This window comes from Gracilinanus agilis, chromosome 3 (genome assembly GCF_016433145.1).
Source record: "Gracilinanus agilis isolate LMUSP501 chromosome 3, AgileGrace, whole genome shotgun sequence".
Lineage (NCBI taxonomy): Eukaryota > Metazoa > Chordata > Mammalia > Didelphimorphia > Didelphidae > Gracilinanus > Gracilinanus agilis.
Window position 1 is genome coordinate 596621966 of NC_058132.1, and position 16417 is coordinate 596638382.

At 35.8% G+C, this 16417-nt stretch overlaps 1 protein-coding gene across 1 annotated transcript in view; it reads left to right on the top strand.

Moving 5' to 3' along the window:
• Positions 1–16417, top strand: part of FAM117B (family with sequence similarity 117 member B) — a 140764-nt gene that overhangs the window by 77150 nt on the left and 47197 nt on the right. The window contains exon 5 of the mRNA XM_044669408.1: positions 8779–8892. Coding sequence (XP_044525343.1) covers positions 8779–8892 — 114 coding nt within the window. The remainder of the gene's footprint in view (positions 1–8778; positions 8893–16417) is intronic.

Genomic DNA, 16417 nt, shown 5'->3' on the forward strand with positions numbered 1-16417 from the left:
TCATTTCCTGGCTCATGATCTTTGTCACCCAATCCTTCCCTAATGTTGTTTCTACCTTCACAACCTATGGTATGTCTGTCATCCCCCTCCTCATCTCAAATCTCTCCCATCCCAGTCCTTGGTTCTCACTGCAGCTAAAGAATGCTGTAAGTGCCTGTCTGACCCTGTGACTCCCCTCCTCAAGCAGTTCCATGACACCTCATTGCCCATAGAGTACAGCCTGTCTCCTCCATTTAACTTTGAAGGGTCTATACAGCCAGGCCCTGACTTCTCTTTCAAGACCTAGCACTGCCTCTGCTCAGTTTCTCTTACACAGTTTCTCTTCTGGCTTTTGAACCGGCCACCTATGGCCAGGAAGGCTCCCCTACCCCCCAGCTCCATCCAAGAGGCCCTCCCTTCCTTTAAGGCTCAGTAGATCAGACCTAGAGACAGGAGGTCCTTGGTTCAACTCTGGCCTCAGACACTTTCTAGCTGTGTGACCCTGAGCAAGTCACTTAACCCCAACTGCCCAGCCCTTACCACCTTGGAACCAATGCTTAGTATCAATTCTAAGACAGAAGGAAAGCTTATCTTCTGAATGAAGTTGCTCCTTATCCTCACAAAATAACAATTTTCTGGGTTGAATTGCATTTGTTTAAATGGTTGCCAAACAAGTTTAATTGATTGTAACAATTGTTAGTATTTATAATAAATAAGAAAATAAATATAAAACATCGATCATTTAGTTCAATATAATATGATTGTTCTCAACCATAAGATGGAAGAAAATAATAATTATCCATCAGTATTTTATTGGGGTTTTAGGTTTGTTTTTAACCCTTATTTTCTGCCTTAGTAACAACTCTTAAGACAGAAGGGAAAGGGCTAGGCAATGCAAGTTAAGTGACTTGCCCAGAATCACACAGCTAGAAGTGTCTGAATCCAGATTTGAACCCAGGCAGGTCCTCCTAGCTCCATATCTAATGCTATGTCCATTGTGCCATCTAGCTGCCCCAGAATTTCATAGTTAATGAGAGAATAGCTTAAAAGGAAGAAAGATAAACAGGAAAATAATAATAATAATAATAATAATAATAATGATGATGATGATGATGATGATGATGCATGTGTGGAAAACTGCATATATGTAAGACAAAAGGAAAAGTATGAATCTATGAACCAGCTCTAAGTTGAAAGTTTAAAACAAAACAAGAAATTTCTTTCAAAAGTTGCAGCATGGGGCTTATTCATGGTCATGATTTATATGATAGGTCTCCTCCCTGTGGGCAGCCACTGCTCACCTTTGTTTAGTACAAGTCTAGTTATAAGCAGTTAATTCACCCTGCTCACAACATGATTTTTGAACTATTTCTTTGTCTTGGTGGGAGTTGGGGTGGGAAAGAGGCAATAGAGGGAGAAGCAAACATTTTTACAAACCACTAATTGGATTAACGTAGGTTGGGATTACTCATGAAAGAATCATCTTTTAAGAACACAACAGCATCCATATTCCTGCTTACTCTTTCTTTTCTTTTTTAAACCCTTACCTTCCTTCTTAGAATCAATACTGTGTATTGGTTCCAAGGCAGGAGAGTGATAAGGGTAGGCAATGGGGGTTAAGTGACTTGCCTAGGGTCACACAGCTAAGAAGTGTCTGAGATCAAATTTGAACCCAGGACCTCCTGTCTCTAGGCCTGGCCTTCAATCCACTGAGCCACCCAGTTGCCCCTCCTGTTACTCTTTCTTGTGGAAAGAATGAGCTTTATTTAATTGTTTTATTGCTACTGTATTGTTTTTTTAATTTACCCTTTACAGATATTGGAGTGGAAAAAAAAAGTGGATACTTTGCAAATGTAACTAGTACAGAAATTAGCCTATATGACAGCTAATGTGGTCTCATGATTAAAATTATTTTGGATTGGAGCAGTGAGGTAGGTGGCTTAGCTTATTCAGAGCCAGGCCTAGGGATGTAAAGTCTTGGGTTCAAATGTGTTCTCAGACACTTCCCAGCTGTGTGACCCTGGGCAAGATACTTAACCCCCATTGCCTACCCTTATCACACTTCTGCCTTGGAACCAATACATAGTATTGATTCTAAGGTGGAAGGTAAGGGTTAAAAAAAAATTTATATTGGATCATTATATCAAATGCTATGATTTCAGTATTTGAGATTTCCAGAAGACAGTATGGAGTTTGTTTATATTCCAAACAGCTGTGATTTCATTAATACTGGAATTCTCTTCACCATTCTCACATGTCTTCCCACAGATTATGGCCTGAACCAGATTAAAATTTAATTGGGAAATATTTTTTAAAATAAACTACAATAAAATATAGATAATATTACATTTTGAAATTAAGTCAATATGTGACCAATAGGAATCTTTTTGTACTTTAGGAGACACTTATTATTTGAGTTTGACATCACTGGTGTAGTGGGTTCAAATCTCATCTCGGACCATTACTAACTGAAGGACGCTGGACGATAATAATAGCCAATTTATTAAACTTTAAATTTTGTAAGGCATTTGAATACATTTAATTAAGTTATTATTATCTTTGAGCCTAAGTTTTCTCATTTATAAAATGAGGGGGTTGTATTTGATGAGCTCTGTAATCTCTTCCATTTGTAAATTTGATCTTGTGGTGTAACACTGGACATTCTGAATTATATCAACTTTTGCTTTAAATGGAAGCAGAAGGTAAAAGTACCTGTAGCAAAATGAAAGGATAGCTGATACCCTTTGGATAGGCAACTCAGGAAAGATTTGGTAGAGATAGTCATTGTATATAAAAAACAATAAGAATTATCATTTAATGGGACATTGCTAATCTCATTTGGCAGTGCATATGATGAATATAATCAGCTTGTGAACCAAGATTTATGGTGGAATAAAAGTATACATGGAAATTTCATGAAGAATTAAATAAAACCCAACAAACTATCTTAATATGTTCTTTGGTAGTTGGTGGTGTCAGGGCAAAATTGGACATGAGGAACATGGCAAAAAATACGTTGGAAAATGTGGCTCAGAAGAAGCCTGAGAGAATGAGAAAAATCAAAGACTTGTGGACTACATAGAAGGCTTAAAGTCTTTTTTAAGTTCTTCATTGAGAACAATAAATCATTCATACTTTTCTTCCCTCCAAAATCCTTAAGTGCCTAAAATGGTGAATACCCAGTAGCTATCAAACAGTGAAATTGATGATATGTTTTAAAAAAAGATTACTCATATGGGAGCCATTCCTGAGGCTGCCATCTGTTTATAATTTGATTATTGACTTCAAGGAAAGATCAACATTTCATAAAGGCTAGAAATAAGAAAAATGAGAAGATATGGTGGGCAATAAAAATAACTCTAATCTGATACATTTTAACAAGTTATTGACACCAAAAAAAGATATTACTGGAAGAACTGACATTGTAAAGTATAATAACTTCATTAAACAGCTTAACAAATGTAAAGCAATAGCAGCAAGGTTAAAAAAAAATCTTTAAAAGCCCTTAGTCATCTTATGTTTGATCTCCTTTAGAAATTGTGAATGAGATTTAGAATTAAACTCATTTCTTATAGAAAATAATGGTGAAAAATTGTGAATGATTTCATTTAACAGTAAAGAAAAGTATACTAATTTAAAGAAAGCTTGATAATATATCCACCCAGAATAGTCACTCTGAAGGATATTTTTGAGTTGACACTGGAATTAGGATTTTAAATGTGAAAAAATGGAAAAGGATTTGTAAAAAATTTTATAGTAAACTTTTTGCCATTGAGAACAATGGAAGTCATCCCATTTGAACCCTAATACCAGTTTCCTACTTGTGCTGCCTGAAGAAATGTAACCAGCACTTATAAGTACAAAGAAGGAATAAGTTAGTGAATGATACTAAGTTTACATACAGGAAGTCTATATTGGAGGTGACACAATTTTTTTAGGCCATTGAGTAGGCAATTCTTAAGATATAAGAAATGTGGGAAGAAATTAAAGTGGTAGTCTAAGATAATGGAAAATTTTCAATTTACTACCCCAAAAAATGCATGAGTATTAATAGTCATCAATCTATATACCTCATTTCCATCTATACAACATTTTTATAAAACTAATCTATGAAATCATTATGAGGATTTTATGGTAATAATGCATTCTTTGTAAAGGATATTCCTATATTAATGTATCATTCCGAAAAGTTTTTATAGCAGTAATAGACCACAGCTTTACAATAGTAAAAGGGGGAGAAGCAAAATATTAAATTTTTACTATTGTAAAGATGTGGTTGGTTTGTTTTTCACTAAAGAAGGAAAATTGACTAAAGAATTTAAAATTCTACTATGTTGTTGCCTGTAAGAAAGCATTTGGTTTGGAAAACTATTGCTTTCAAGGCTCTCCTCCAACAAGTTGTCTTCAGCAGAGATTTTATTTCTAGTCATGAATAATAAACAAGGAATAATACAGGAAGCTTTGTACTCACTTATCAGAGGTATTTTGCACTAGCATGAAGGAGATCCAGTGTAGATTGCAAATAAAAGAGGGATTCCCTGTAGTTAGGTCTTCCAGATGTTCCTATTTGCATATAGCTTGTGCTGATTGTTTCAGGCTTTAGAACATATCCTGGGTGAGATCCATGACCTTTCATTACTTTAGCCTAACTATCCACAGATATGAATGAAAAATATATAATATCCTAATTTTTACAAATTGCTACTTATCATCCATCATTTTCTATATTTTGGACAAACACTACAAATGGATAGCTCAGAAATGAAGCCAGAATTCTGCTGGAAAAGATATGACTAGGTTGCCTCTGGAAGTTTGTAAAATTTTACCAATTACTCCTCACTTTCTCCTGGATCAAAGGTCTTTCCTTTTAATACTAACATCATCTTAGTGATATTGTATAGTTTCAAGTAATGGGTCATTATAACCAGAGAACAATGGAGAAGTTCAATTAATTCCATGCCTGAAATGCTCTTCTTCCTCTATTCCAACTACTGATCTCCCTAGTTTCCTTCAAGTTCCTACTAAAATCTCACTTTGTCAAGAAACCTTCCCCAACCTGCTAATTCTGGTGTCTTCTCTCCTAATTATTAAATATTTTGTCTACAGCTTGCTTCATACATTTTTTTTTTTTAAATTTTAAACCCTTAGCTTCTGTGTATTGACTTATAGTTGGAAGAGTGGTAAGGGTAGGCAATGGGGGTCAAGTGACTTGCCCAGGGTCACACAGCTGGGAAGTGTTTGAGGCCGGATTTGAACCTAGGACCTCCTGTCTCTAGGCCTGGCTCTCAATCCACTGAGCTACCCAGCTGCCCCCTTCATACATATTTTTTGATATGTTGTCTCCACTAGATCCTCAAGCTATCCTTGAAGGAAGGGATTTTTTAATCATTTTTGGGGGAGCATTTTTCCATGGTTACATGATTTATGACCTCCCCCTTCTCTCCTCTCAGAGCTGACAAGCAATTCCACTGGATTATACCTGTATCATTGTTCAAAACTTATTTCCATGTTATTCATATTTGCAGTAGAGTGATCTTTTAATACCAAAATCCTAATCCTACCCCCAATGAACTATATGTGGTCGATCATATGTTTTTCTTCTGTGTTTCTGCTCTTATGGTTTTTCTCCGGATATGGATAATGTCCTTTCTCATAAGTCCCTCAGAATTGTCCTGGGTCATTGTATTGCTGCTATTAGAGAAGTCCATTATGTTCAATTGTACCACAGTGTGTCAGTGACTGTGTATAAGGTTCTCCTGCTTCTGCTCCTTTCGCTCTGCATCAATTCCTGGAGGTCTTTCGAGTTCACATGGAATTCTTCCAGTTCATTATTCCTTTGAGCACAATAGTATTCCATCATTATAAGATACCACAATTTGTTCAGCCATTCCCCAATCAATAGGCATCCCCTCATTTTCTAATTTTTTGCCACCACAAACAGGAGATAACTATGAATATTTTTGTACATATATTTTTCCTTATTATCTCTTTGGGGTACAAACCCAGCAGTGATATGGCTGGATCAAAGGACAGGCAGTCTTTAAAAGCCCTTTGGGCATAGTTCCAAATTGTCATCCAGAATGGTTGGACCAATTCACAACTCCACCAGCAATGCATTAGTGTCCCAATTCTGCCACATCCCCTCCAACATTTATTACTTTCTTTTGCTGTCATATTGACCAATCTGCTAGTTAAGAGATGGTACCTCAATGTTGTTTTAAATCAGGAGAGTTTTAGGACACTTTTTCATATGCTTATTGATAGTTTTGATTTCATCTTGTGAAAACTGCCTATTCGTGTCCCTTAACCATTTGTAGATTGGGGAATGGCTTGATTTTTTTTTTTTTTTTTGATACAATTGATTTAGCTCCTTATAAATTTGAGAAATTAGACCTTTTGTAATAGCAGTAGCAGCTGGAGTTCCTCTGGGGTGGAGGGTGGGGGGCAAAAAGGCCATGACAGGAAAGAAATATGGTTTTTCAAAATTTATCAAATCCCGATTCTTTACTCAAAGGCTTTCTTAAAAGAAAATTAAGGATTTCTTTTACCATAGTGGTTGCCAAAAATGTATTTAAATTAATATCCAACACTCCAAGAATTATATTTTATAAAGTTTTTTAACAACCTCATTATCTAACAAAATTTAGACCACATGAACAAAAACTCTCCTGGTTCTTACCTCACGCTACCTCCACCAAACCCAATCACAGAAAGAGGGAGCGAGAGGCAGGGCTACATAAAATTTATATCCTGCCTATGTCAGCATATAACGTGAAGAAAGTAGGGTGCTGGGTATTATAGTTCTGGGCTTCAGATTCCACTTACACAATATTTAGCAATGATTTTCCTAATTAGACTATTATACTTAGCAAGGTGGATAGTAAAATAATAGAATTTGTTGACCTTCTAGCATATTCCCCCTCTCCTCTTGACTCTTCTAGCACTCTGGAATAGGCCTTACCTCACACCTGAATTATTGCAGTAGCCTGATGGAGGGTCTCTCTCCTCCTCAGTCTATCTACTAAAATGATTTTCCTAAAATACAAGTCTGACCATATCATTCCCCTACTCAGAGCATTCTATGGGCTCCCTCTTGCTCTCCTCATCTAATACAAAATACTCTGGCAATCAAAGCCTTTCCTAACCTAGCCTCTCTTGTCTTCTTAGACCTTACTCCCTACTGAATACTCCCTATTTTTTTTTAAACCCTTACCTTCCATCTTAGATTCAATATTGGTTCCAAGGCAGAAGAACGTAATAGGAGTTAAGTGACTTGCCCAGGGTCACAGAGCTAGGAAGTGTCTGAGGCCAGATTTGAACCCAGGACCTACTGTCTCTAGATCTGGCTCTCAATCCATTGAGCCACCCAGCTGCCCCCATTATATACTCTTTAATCCATTAACACTGACCTCCTGGTTGTTCCTGAGCAAGAAGACATTCCATCTCTTGGCTTTAAACATTTTCTGTGGCTAGAATGCTCTCTTTCTTTATCTGTGCCTACTGTTTTCCATTTAAACCTTTCCTAAGACTCTCTGGGTTTGTTGTGTTGTGGGAAAACAACGTTGTTTTTAATTATTTGTAAAATACTCCAATGAAAGCAACTAATATTTTGCTGAAAGATATCTATGCCTCTCTATGTTTGGCAAAAGGCAAACAAAAACCATTTTCTTTTTTTAGGTGCATTGTCATTTAGCTATTCAGGTATACATAAAGTAGCAGTTATGGACCAAACAATGTGCTCTAGGGGACTGTGTAAAAACACAGATGGAACAATCCTTACCTGAAAGGAGATGGGGTGCATGCAGCCTTTTCAAAGGCATAGTAGTGGGAGCTATAGTCATGTAAGAAGAATAAGAGAGGACCAGTATACTGTTTGTGGGTTTGTTTGTTTTTTTTTTGATGTTATAAACTTTTTAATGGCCTGGGCCAGATAAGTTTTTTTTTTTATGTTTCCATTATCTCTTTTAAAAATATATATATAGCCATTTTTGGCTATTCTTGAGCTTCAAGAACCGATTGTGTAATTAAAGCCTAAGAAGCTTAACAAGCTTAAATTGATTTTTTTTTAAACACGAGGGGAGAATTTATGAAAAATAATTTCAAATTTAAGGAATTAACTATAGACAAAAGCAGCATTTTGAGTCTATTTCGAAATGGCAAAAGGCTTACTCATGTCTCAAATTATCTTTTAAAAAAACCAATCTCACTCCTGCGTTATATAAAGATACAAAAATTAATAGTTCAAAATACCTGTTTCAAAACACTTTGAAAATGAATTATTTCTCTTTTAGAATGAAGTGACTCCTTTGGACTTAAAACAAAATTTTATGCAAGTTTTAAATTCTATATGTATTTTGAGGGTTCATAGTAGTATGAAAAAAGTAAGTAGAAAAAAGCAGAAAAAGAGATGGTAGACTCAAGATGAAGAATGAAAAGCATATCTTTGAAATCACCTATGGAAGAATTTGTTTTGATTGCATGTTTATTAAAGGGGTTTTGTTTTTATTTTTAGTGGAGGCTGTTTGGATGAGTGATTAAAAAATGCTTTTTTAATTAAAAAAAAAAAGGACCTACAACTACCTTCTTCCCCAATGAAGGATGAGAGAATAAAATAGAATATAGAAAATATTCTTATAATTTATATTTGGTTTTTGCTCAAGACAAGATTTTGTGATTTGATTTTCATAACTCAGTTTTTGACTAAATATACTGTGTTCAAATAACAACTAATGTTTACATGTATTTTCATACTGTGGGAAAAAGATTTTAAAGTAATATATTTTATCTTTTCCTTTTTAGATTGCAAAATTGCGTCAGCAATTACAGAGAAGTAAACATAGCAGCAGGCATCATCGGGATAAAGATAGACAGTCTCCATTCCATGGTAACCATGCAGCCATTAACCAGTGTCAGGTAAGTCATCTATCATAGCATGCAGAGAAGTGTTAATGTTTCTGTGATTTGTTATTTGGTAAGTAATTATTTTGCAAGGAAAAAGTCACCACAGTCTATATTGAAAGGTGAATTAAATATTAGTCAAATAAAATCTTTCCCCAAACCTCAGAAATATTAGGTTTTAAAAGGAAATTTAGGTGTAATACCCAAGAGTTCCCACCAACCATAAACTTTGAAAAGTTCTTTCAGGGGGCAACTGGGTGGCTCAGTGGATTGAGAGCCAGGCCTAGAGATGGGAGGTCCTGGGTTCAAGTCTGACCTCAGACACTTCCTAGCTGTGTGACCCTGGGCAAGTCACTTAACCCCCCCCATTTGTCTAGCCCTTACCACTCCTCTGCCTTGGTGCCAATACACAGTATTACCTCCAAGATGGAAGATAAGGAGGGGGTGGGGGGAGAGAGAGAGAGAGATTTCAGTTTGACTTTCTGTCACTTTGTCCAATGTAAAAGTAAGCAGTGCTTTTAGGTTTAATAGTACATCTTTAGTTTTAGTACTTCTAAGTATTAAAATTTCATTAATAGAGAGTTCATTTCTCATTATAGCCAGGATACTTAAAAATGTACAGATTACAAGTCTTAGCTGTATTTTCTGGCACATCTTACGGAATAGTGCCTTCTGAAGGTTAGAGAATATAATGGCTTACTAATTAGGAATAGTACTTTAGGCTTACAAAATACTTTACTGGTACTATTTCAGTTGATCCTCTCAATAGCCCTCAATTGCATTTGGAGAAAGTGAGGCAGCAAGAGGTTCCTGAGGACTTACTCAGGTCACATGACTAATAAGTAGAAAAGTTTAGATTTCTGATGGCCATGCTTTGAGATCTTTGCAGAACACTATACTGAAAACATAGTAAATTATTTTAAAGGAAAGTGAGCATTTGTACATTTGTGTGTATTTTTAAATTTTATGCAAAAGGATTAACCCGTGTCATATATTATATATTGGGAAAGTTAAAAAATAATCACTTTTAAAGAGGATCAGATTGGTGATTTTGTTATCTTTATACTTTTATAGCACTTATGCTCCAGCAACTAAAAACTAGTTTTAGCAGTAATTCCGAAGTAGAGGGGGTTGGTAGAATGAACACTGGTATCAGTTCAGGTCCCATCTATTGCATTAATTCTGACATCTTGGGCAAATCAGCCTGCATAGATCTCAGTTTTTTCATCTTTTGAGTGAGAGTAGGATTAAGGGTTTCTGGTTCAGCTTAATTCCAACTCTACCAGTTATCCTGAGATCCTAGTTAGCAAGAGTACTGAAAACAAGGAAACAACTTACTGGTGCTCTACCTTCACTCCTTCCTTTGTAGCTGCATCACCAGAAAACAGTACCCTCTGGAGGCAGCTTTCCTAACAGTTTACTCCCTCAGTTGATTAGACCTATGCTACTATGTTGGCTTAATATAGAGAAAGCTAGACTTGGAAACAGAAGGGTTTGAGCTCGGGTACTGTGTGGGGGTGATATGTATCAGCCAGTGGACCTACTATGGGAGGAAATTCCTCACCTTTACTAGTGAAAGTACAGATCCAGTCCTTATCTTTCTCTTCATTTGGATTACCCTTAAGCAAAATTGCTAGTTACAAATGACCAAATAATTGGATGTAGAAAGATGATGTTATTTAAATCTTTAAAGTAATTTTTTTAAACCCATAACTTCTGTGTATTTGCTCCTTGGTGGAAGAGTGGTAAGAGTGGGCAATAGGGGTCAAGTGACTTGCCCAGGGTCACACAGCTGGGAAGTGTCTGAGGCCGGATTTGAACCTGGGACCTCCCTTCTCTAGGCCTGACTCTCAATCCACTGAGCTACCCAGCTCCCCTTAAGTAATTTTTTTTAATGCTTTAAAGTTTAGCAAAGTTAGAACTGGATTGGAGAAATGTCTAAAATAAAAATATTGTACAAAATAATTTCCTTTGCTAAAATAGAAGTTATTGAAGTTTTCAGTGTTTGGGTTAGTGATAGGGATTTATTAGTGTTTACTTTAGCAACTGATAACTGATATTCTTTTAGGTTTTTAGGCCCTTTAGCAAGAAGATGAAATTTTAAAATAAAACTATTCAAATACAGATTCTTAGGATTTTACATAATGAAATAAGAATTGAGTGACAGTGTAGTGTTGTATGTTCCATTTAATTAGATGTGAAACTTCTAGATTTTCCATACACTTTTATTTTTGTTTGCCTTCATATAATCCCTGAACCCTCTGGTAGGTAGCAACCTTTTAAAACTTGGGCCTTCAGGGGGGCAGATGGATTGAGAATCAGGCCTAGAGACAGGAGGTCCTAGGTTCAAACCCGGCCTCAGACACTTCCCAGCTGTGTGACCCTGGGCAAGTCACTTGACCCCCATTGCCCACCCTTACCATTCTTCCACCTAGGAGCCAATACACAGAAGTTAAGGGTTTAAAAAAAATAAAATAAAACTTAGGCCTTCAACAACATTTCATTTTACTGTTCTGTAATATACTTTTTTGATATTCTTCATTATAGTTATGTATCTGTGATGGTTCCTTATTCCTCAGATACAGTGATACTAGCCACAAATAAACAATTTTTTGAGCACATACTCCTTCCCCCCCTCCCCCCCAGTGTGTATATTAATTCATTTATAACTTTCTAATATAGAAAAGACCATCTGCCATGTCTGGACGTCGGGGGCGGGGGGGGGGGGGGGGAGTAGATAAACTATGGGAATTTCCACAGTGGCGTGTGTATTAGTGTTAGGCTACCTGGATATGGGATAGATTATAACTACTCTGGTTCCAAAAGCTGGAAGAAAAGTGTAGGATAATTGAGAACTTGTATAGCAGTGGTAGAATATTAGGGAATAATGAGTGACAGGTAGGAGTGGTTGTGCTGGAGATAAGCCACAGGAAGGGTAGGAATCAACTCATTTTGCTGACAATTAATTGGCTCATTTACTCATTCCTTAGGGCCATGCCCTCTCCCTTCAAGGGGCCCTGGCTCCTCAAGAAGGCTGCTTCTGTAAACACCTTGAAGGTAGAGATGACATTACATCTTAGTGGCATAATAGATATTGTATTAGACTTGGAGTCATAAAAGATCTGAGTTTGAATCCTGCCCCAGGCACTTCTTAATTGTATGACCTAAATGAGTCATTTAACCTCTCTTCAGCCTCTATTTCTACATTAGTAAAATTATTAATAATAGCATAGGACTCTTACGAGGTTGAAATAAAAGATATAATGCACTTTGTGAATCTTAATATAATCTGTACATGCTGGCTAGTATTATTATCATCTAACTTGGTATTTGAAGCCTTTTTATTTTATTTTTTCACTGTTTTAAAAAAACATTTAACATTTCTCTGTTCCTTAAACACATACTATTTCTGTATGGATAGTATGTAGTACTAAGAAATAGATATATTTTTAAATTTCTATTTAGATATTTCCATAGTCTTATAATTCTAGCTCTGAATTCTGTGTTTTGTTCAGTTATTATTTCTTTTTTTGTTTATCCTTTTTAGATTTCTTCAGCTGTGAGAGCATATGAAATTCTTCCATAATTTTTGTTTTACTATATTGTTATAGATTAATATATGACATTAATATAATTACAATTATGTATTTTTATATATTAGTATTATTTTATCTGTCTTTTTACATTTCACTTATATTTTCCTGAGTGAATTTAAAGAACGTCATTTGGTAGATTTGAAAATTTTTAATATTAGTTAATTATCTATCTGTGATTTCTTTAAATATAAATGTTTCCTGCCTATTTATTTCAATCCTGTGAATTTTTATTTTCTTTTCTCTCTGATTACAATCACTTTTTGGAAATTACCTAGATATGTATGTAGTACTCTACACAAATATGCTTTTAAGTTTTAGTGTCTACACACTGGGATTCTACTGTCTGTTTTTGTATGTTTTGTATTTTTTAAATACAGTAAAACTATTTATGTAAAAACTATATTTCGTGGTATGGCCTGTAGTCTTCAACTCCCGTTGTATTATAAAAATTGCCTAGAATTCTTTGTTTCTTTGTTTTAAGATTAAAACCACTAGAATTTTCATAATTTAATTTTATATTTACAAAATTAAATTGACAGATTATCAAGTTAATATTAGTAACTTACCAAATAAGCAACCTCTAGGGAATGTCCTAGATAGATATAGTCAAATCTTTAACAAATAATATATTTATTATATATCTTGAGGTAAAGTGTATTTTTTTTTTTTTTTTTTACATTTTTAAACCCTTAACTTCTGTGTATTGGCTCCTTGGTGGAAGAGTGATAAGGGTGGGCAGTGGGGGTCAAGTGACTTGCCCAGGGTCACACAGCTGGGAAGCGTCTGAGGCCGGATTTGAACCTAGGACCTCCTGTCTCTAGGCCTGGCTCTCAATCCACTGAGCTACCCAGCTGCCCCAGTAATGTGTATTTTTGTAAAGGACCTGGATTTGACTCCTGACTGACTACTTTCTTATCAAATATTTTGGGCCTCAGTTTCTTCCATATAAAATGAAGAGATTGCACCAGATGATCTTGGATGTTTGTTCTAACATGAATTAGACATACTATACCTATGCATTACCTATATATGTATTTTGATACATATATGTATATATACCTATACATTGCTGTAGTTAGAACCACGATACCGAGAATTGTTAAGTTCCTGAAGCACTTTCAAAAAAAAGATTAAATTGTGTTCCTTTTTAAAAAATAGTTTGTCTGCTGAGTTCTGCCTCCTAATCCTCCTACTTCAACTTTCCTCCTGTATTGCTTCTCCAGTTTCTTCCATTAAGAACACAAGGAAAACAAAACCCATCACAAACATGGATAGTCAATCAAAGCAAATTTCTACATTGTCCACAAATCCCCAATTTGTTTCATTATACATTATGAGACCTTCACTTCTCTATCAGAAGCCAGACAGCATGTGTTTCATTTTTAGTCCTTTGAAATCTTAGTTGGTCATCATGCAGATGACTTCAACACAATAATATTTATAATGTTTATATACTATAACCTATTCACCCATTCCCTGGTTTATAGGTATTTCTTAAGATTCACCCCCACCCCCAAAAGAAGAGGTATAAATATTTTGCATATCTTTAGAGGTTGTATTGCTTAGGACTAATCCTTCCCCTAACCTACTTCTCACGTTTTCTTCCCCTTTTTCTCCTATTTTCCTGAAGTGAAATATATTTGTTTCAAACTCTTTCTGTTTGTGTATTTTTCTTCCTTTTGATCAATTCAGATGAGAATGAGGTTCAGTTGTCTTTTCATCAAGAATGCTTGGAAGTCCTCTATTTCTTTAAAGATCTATTTCTTCCCAGTAACATTATATTATTTTGCTGGGTAAGTTATTCTTTGCTTCAAGCCCCTTGTAATTCACATTCTGGAGTATCATTTTCATCAGGTTTTCCACTCCTTTATTGTGGTGGCTGTTAAATCATGTGCTGCCCTGATGGGGCTCTTTCTCTCTGGCTGCTCATAGTATTTTTTTTTTCTGACATAGAATCTCTGGACTTTGTCATATTCTTGGGAGTTCTCATTTTGGGGTTACTTTCAGAAGGTAACCTTTGGATTCTTTTTCTCTGCACTTTGCCCTCTGGTTCTAAGAGATCTGAACAGTTTTCTCTTAAGATTCCTTGAAATTTGATATCTAGGGCCCTTTTATTTCTTTTTTTTTAGTTACTATGTTCAGGTAGACCAATGATTCTTAATTTTTACCTCCTGTTTTCCAAGGCAGTTTTTTTTCTGTGAGATAACTTTATATTTTCTGTTTTTTTTTTAGCACTTTGCCTTTGCTTTAATATTTCTTACTACCTCATTAAAGTAGTTATCCTCTATCTGTTCTGTTCTAATTCCAAGGAGTTTGTTATTTGGGCAAAGTTATGTTCCCTCTTGTGCAAAGGTGTTATTAATTCCTTTTCCAGTTATTTATTTTGTAGCTGTCATTTCATTTCAAATCTTTTTTCTTTACTTCTCCCCCTTCCCCCCCCCAATCACCCCCATATCTTCCAGGAATTCTAACTGAATTTTTATGCTCCAACTATGTTTTTCTTTGAGGCTATGTTTATAGATACTTTGGCTTCGTTTTCTTCTGAGTTGGTCTTGAACATCCATAATAGTTGACACCATAATAGCTTTTTATGGTTAGATTCTCCCCTTCTCCTTGCAACCTAATTACTGACTTAGGGCTGGGCTCTCTGCACTTATGGAGAAAATATCTGGGCTAGTCCTGTTACCAGGTTACCAAGACTGCTTTCTTGAGATATTGAATATTATTGTGTTATTCTTAGAAACAGACTGGGAAACTGCAGGCTTTTAGTGCTCCTCAAGAGATTTGATCCAAGACAATGTCTTTTTTTTTTTTTTTTTTTTTTTAATTTTAAACCCTTAACTTCTGTATATTGACTTTATAGGTGGAAGATTGGTAAAGGTAGGCAATGGGGGTCAAGTGACTTGCCCAGGGTCACACAGCTGGGAAGTGTCTGAGGCCGGATTTGAACCTAGGACCTCCTGTCTCTAGGCCTGGCTCTCAATCCACTGAGCTACCCAGCTGCCCCAAGACAATGTCTTTTTATTTATTGAATTTTATTTTTTTCAATTACATGTAGAAATAATTTTTGACAATTATTTCCTGACATTTGCAATTTAGATTGTCTCCATCCTTCCCCTTCTCCCCAAGGCAGTAAATAGTCTGATAAAGGTTATGTCAGTGTATTCATGCAATACACATTTTTATATTCCCCATGTCAGAACTAAAAACATGCATCACACATGTACCTTCTCTGACTATTGATGGGGTTGGTTTTTTAATCATGAGTTCCTTGGGGTTATCTTGGAAACTTGTTTTGCTAATAATGGTTTGGTCCTTCACAGTTGATCTTTGTACAGTATTTTTGTCCTGGTTCTGCTCATTGCACTTTTGCATGAGTTCATATAATTCTTTCCAGATGTTTCTGAACTCATCCTGTTCATCATTTCTTATGGCATAATACGTTTTCTGTTGCAACTATATGTCATGGCTTATTGAGCCATTCCTCAGGTGATAGACATTTCCTCAGTTTCCAAATCATTGCTACTACAAAAAGAACCACTAAAAATATTTTTGTACAGGTAGGTCCTTTTCCCTCATCTCTGATCTCTTGGGGATGCAGCCCCAATAGTGATATTGCTGGGTCAAAGAGTATGCATAATTTTATGGCCCTTTAAACCTGGTTCCATATTGTTCTCCAGAATGATTGTGTTAGAGTTTACAGCTCCATCAGCAGTGTAGTAGTGTCCCAATTTTCCCACATCCAGGGTAGAATATTGATTGCTGCTTGTTCCCATATATAAATCTGCCTCCGCTCCTACAGCTTTGCAAGTTCCCAGCCTGTGTCTGGGATTGTGCAAGAGTGAATGCCTGCTAGAATGCTCTGTGGGTTCAGAGACACAGCCTCTCCTGTGGTCTGGGATTCCTTGCTCTTCTTTAGCTGGGCTAGCTGAGAATCTGTTCTA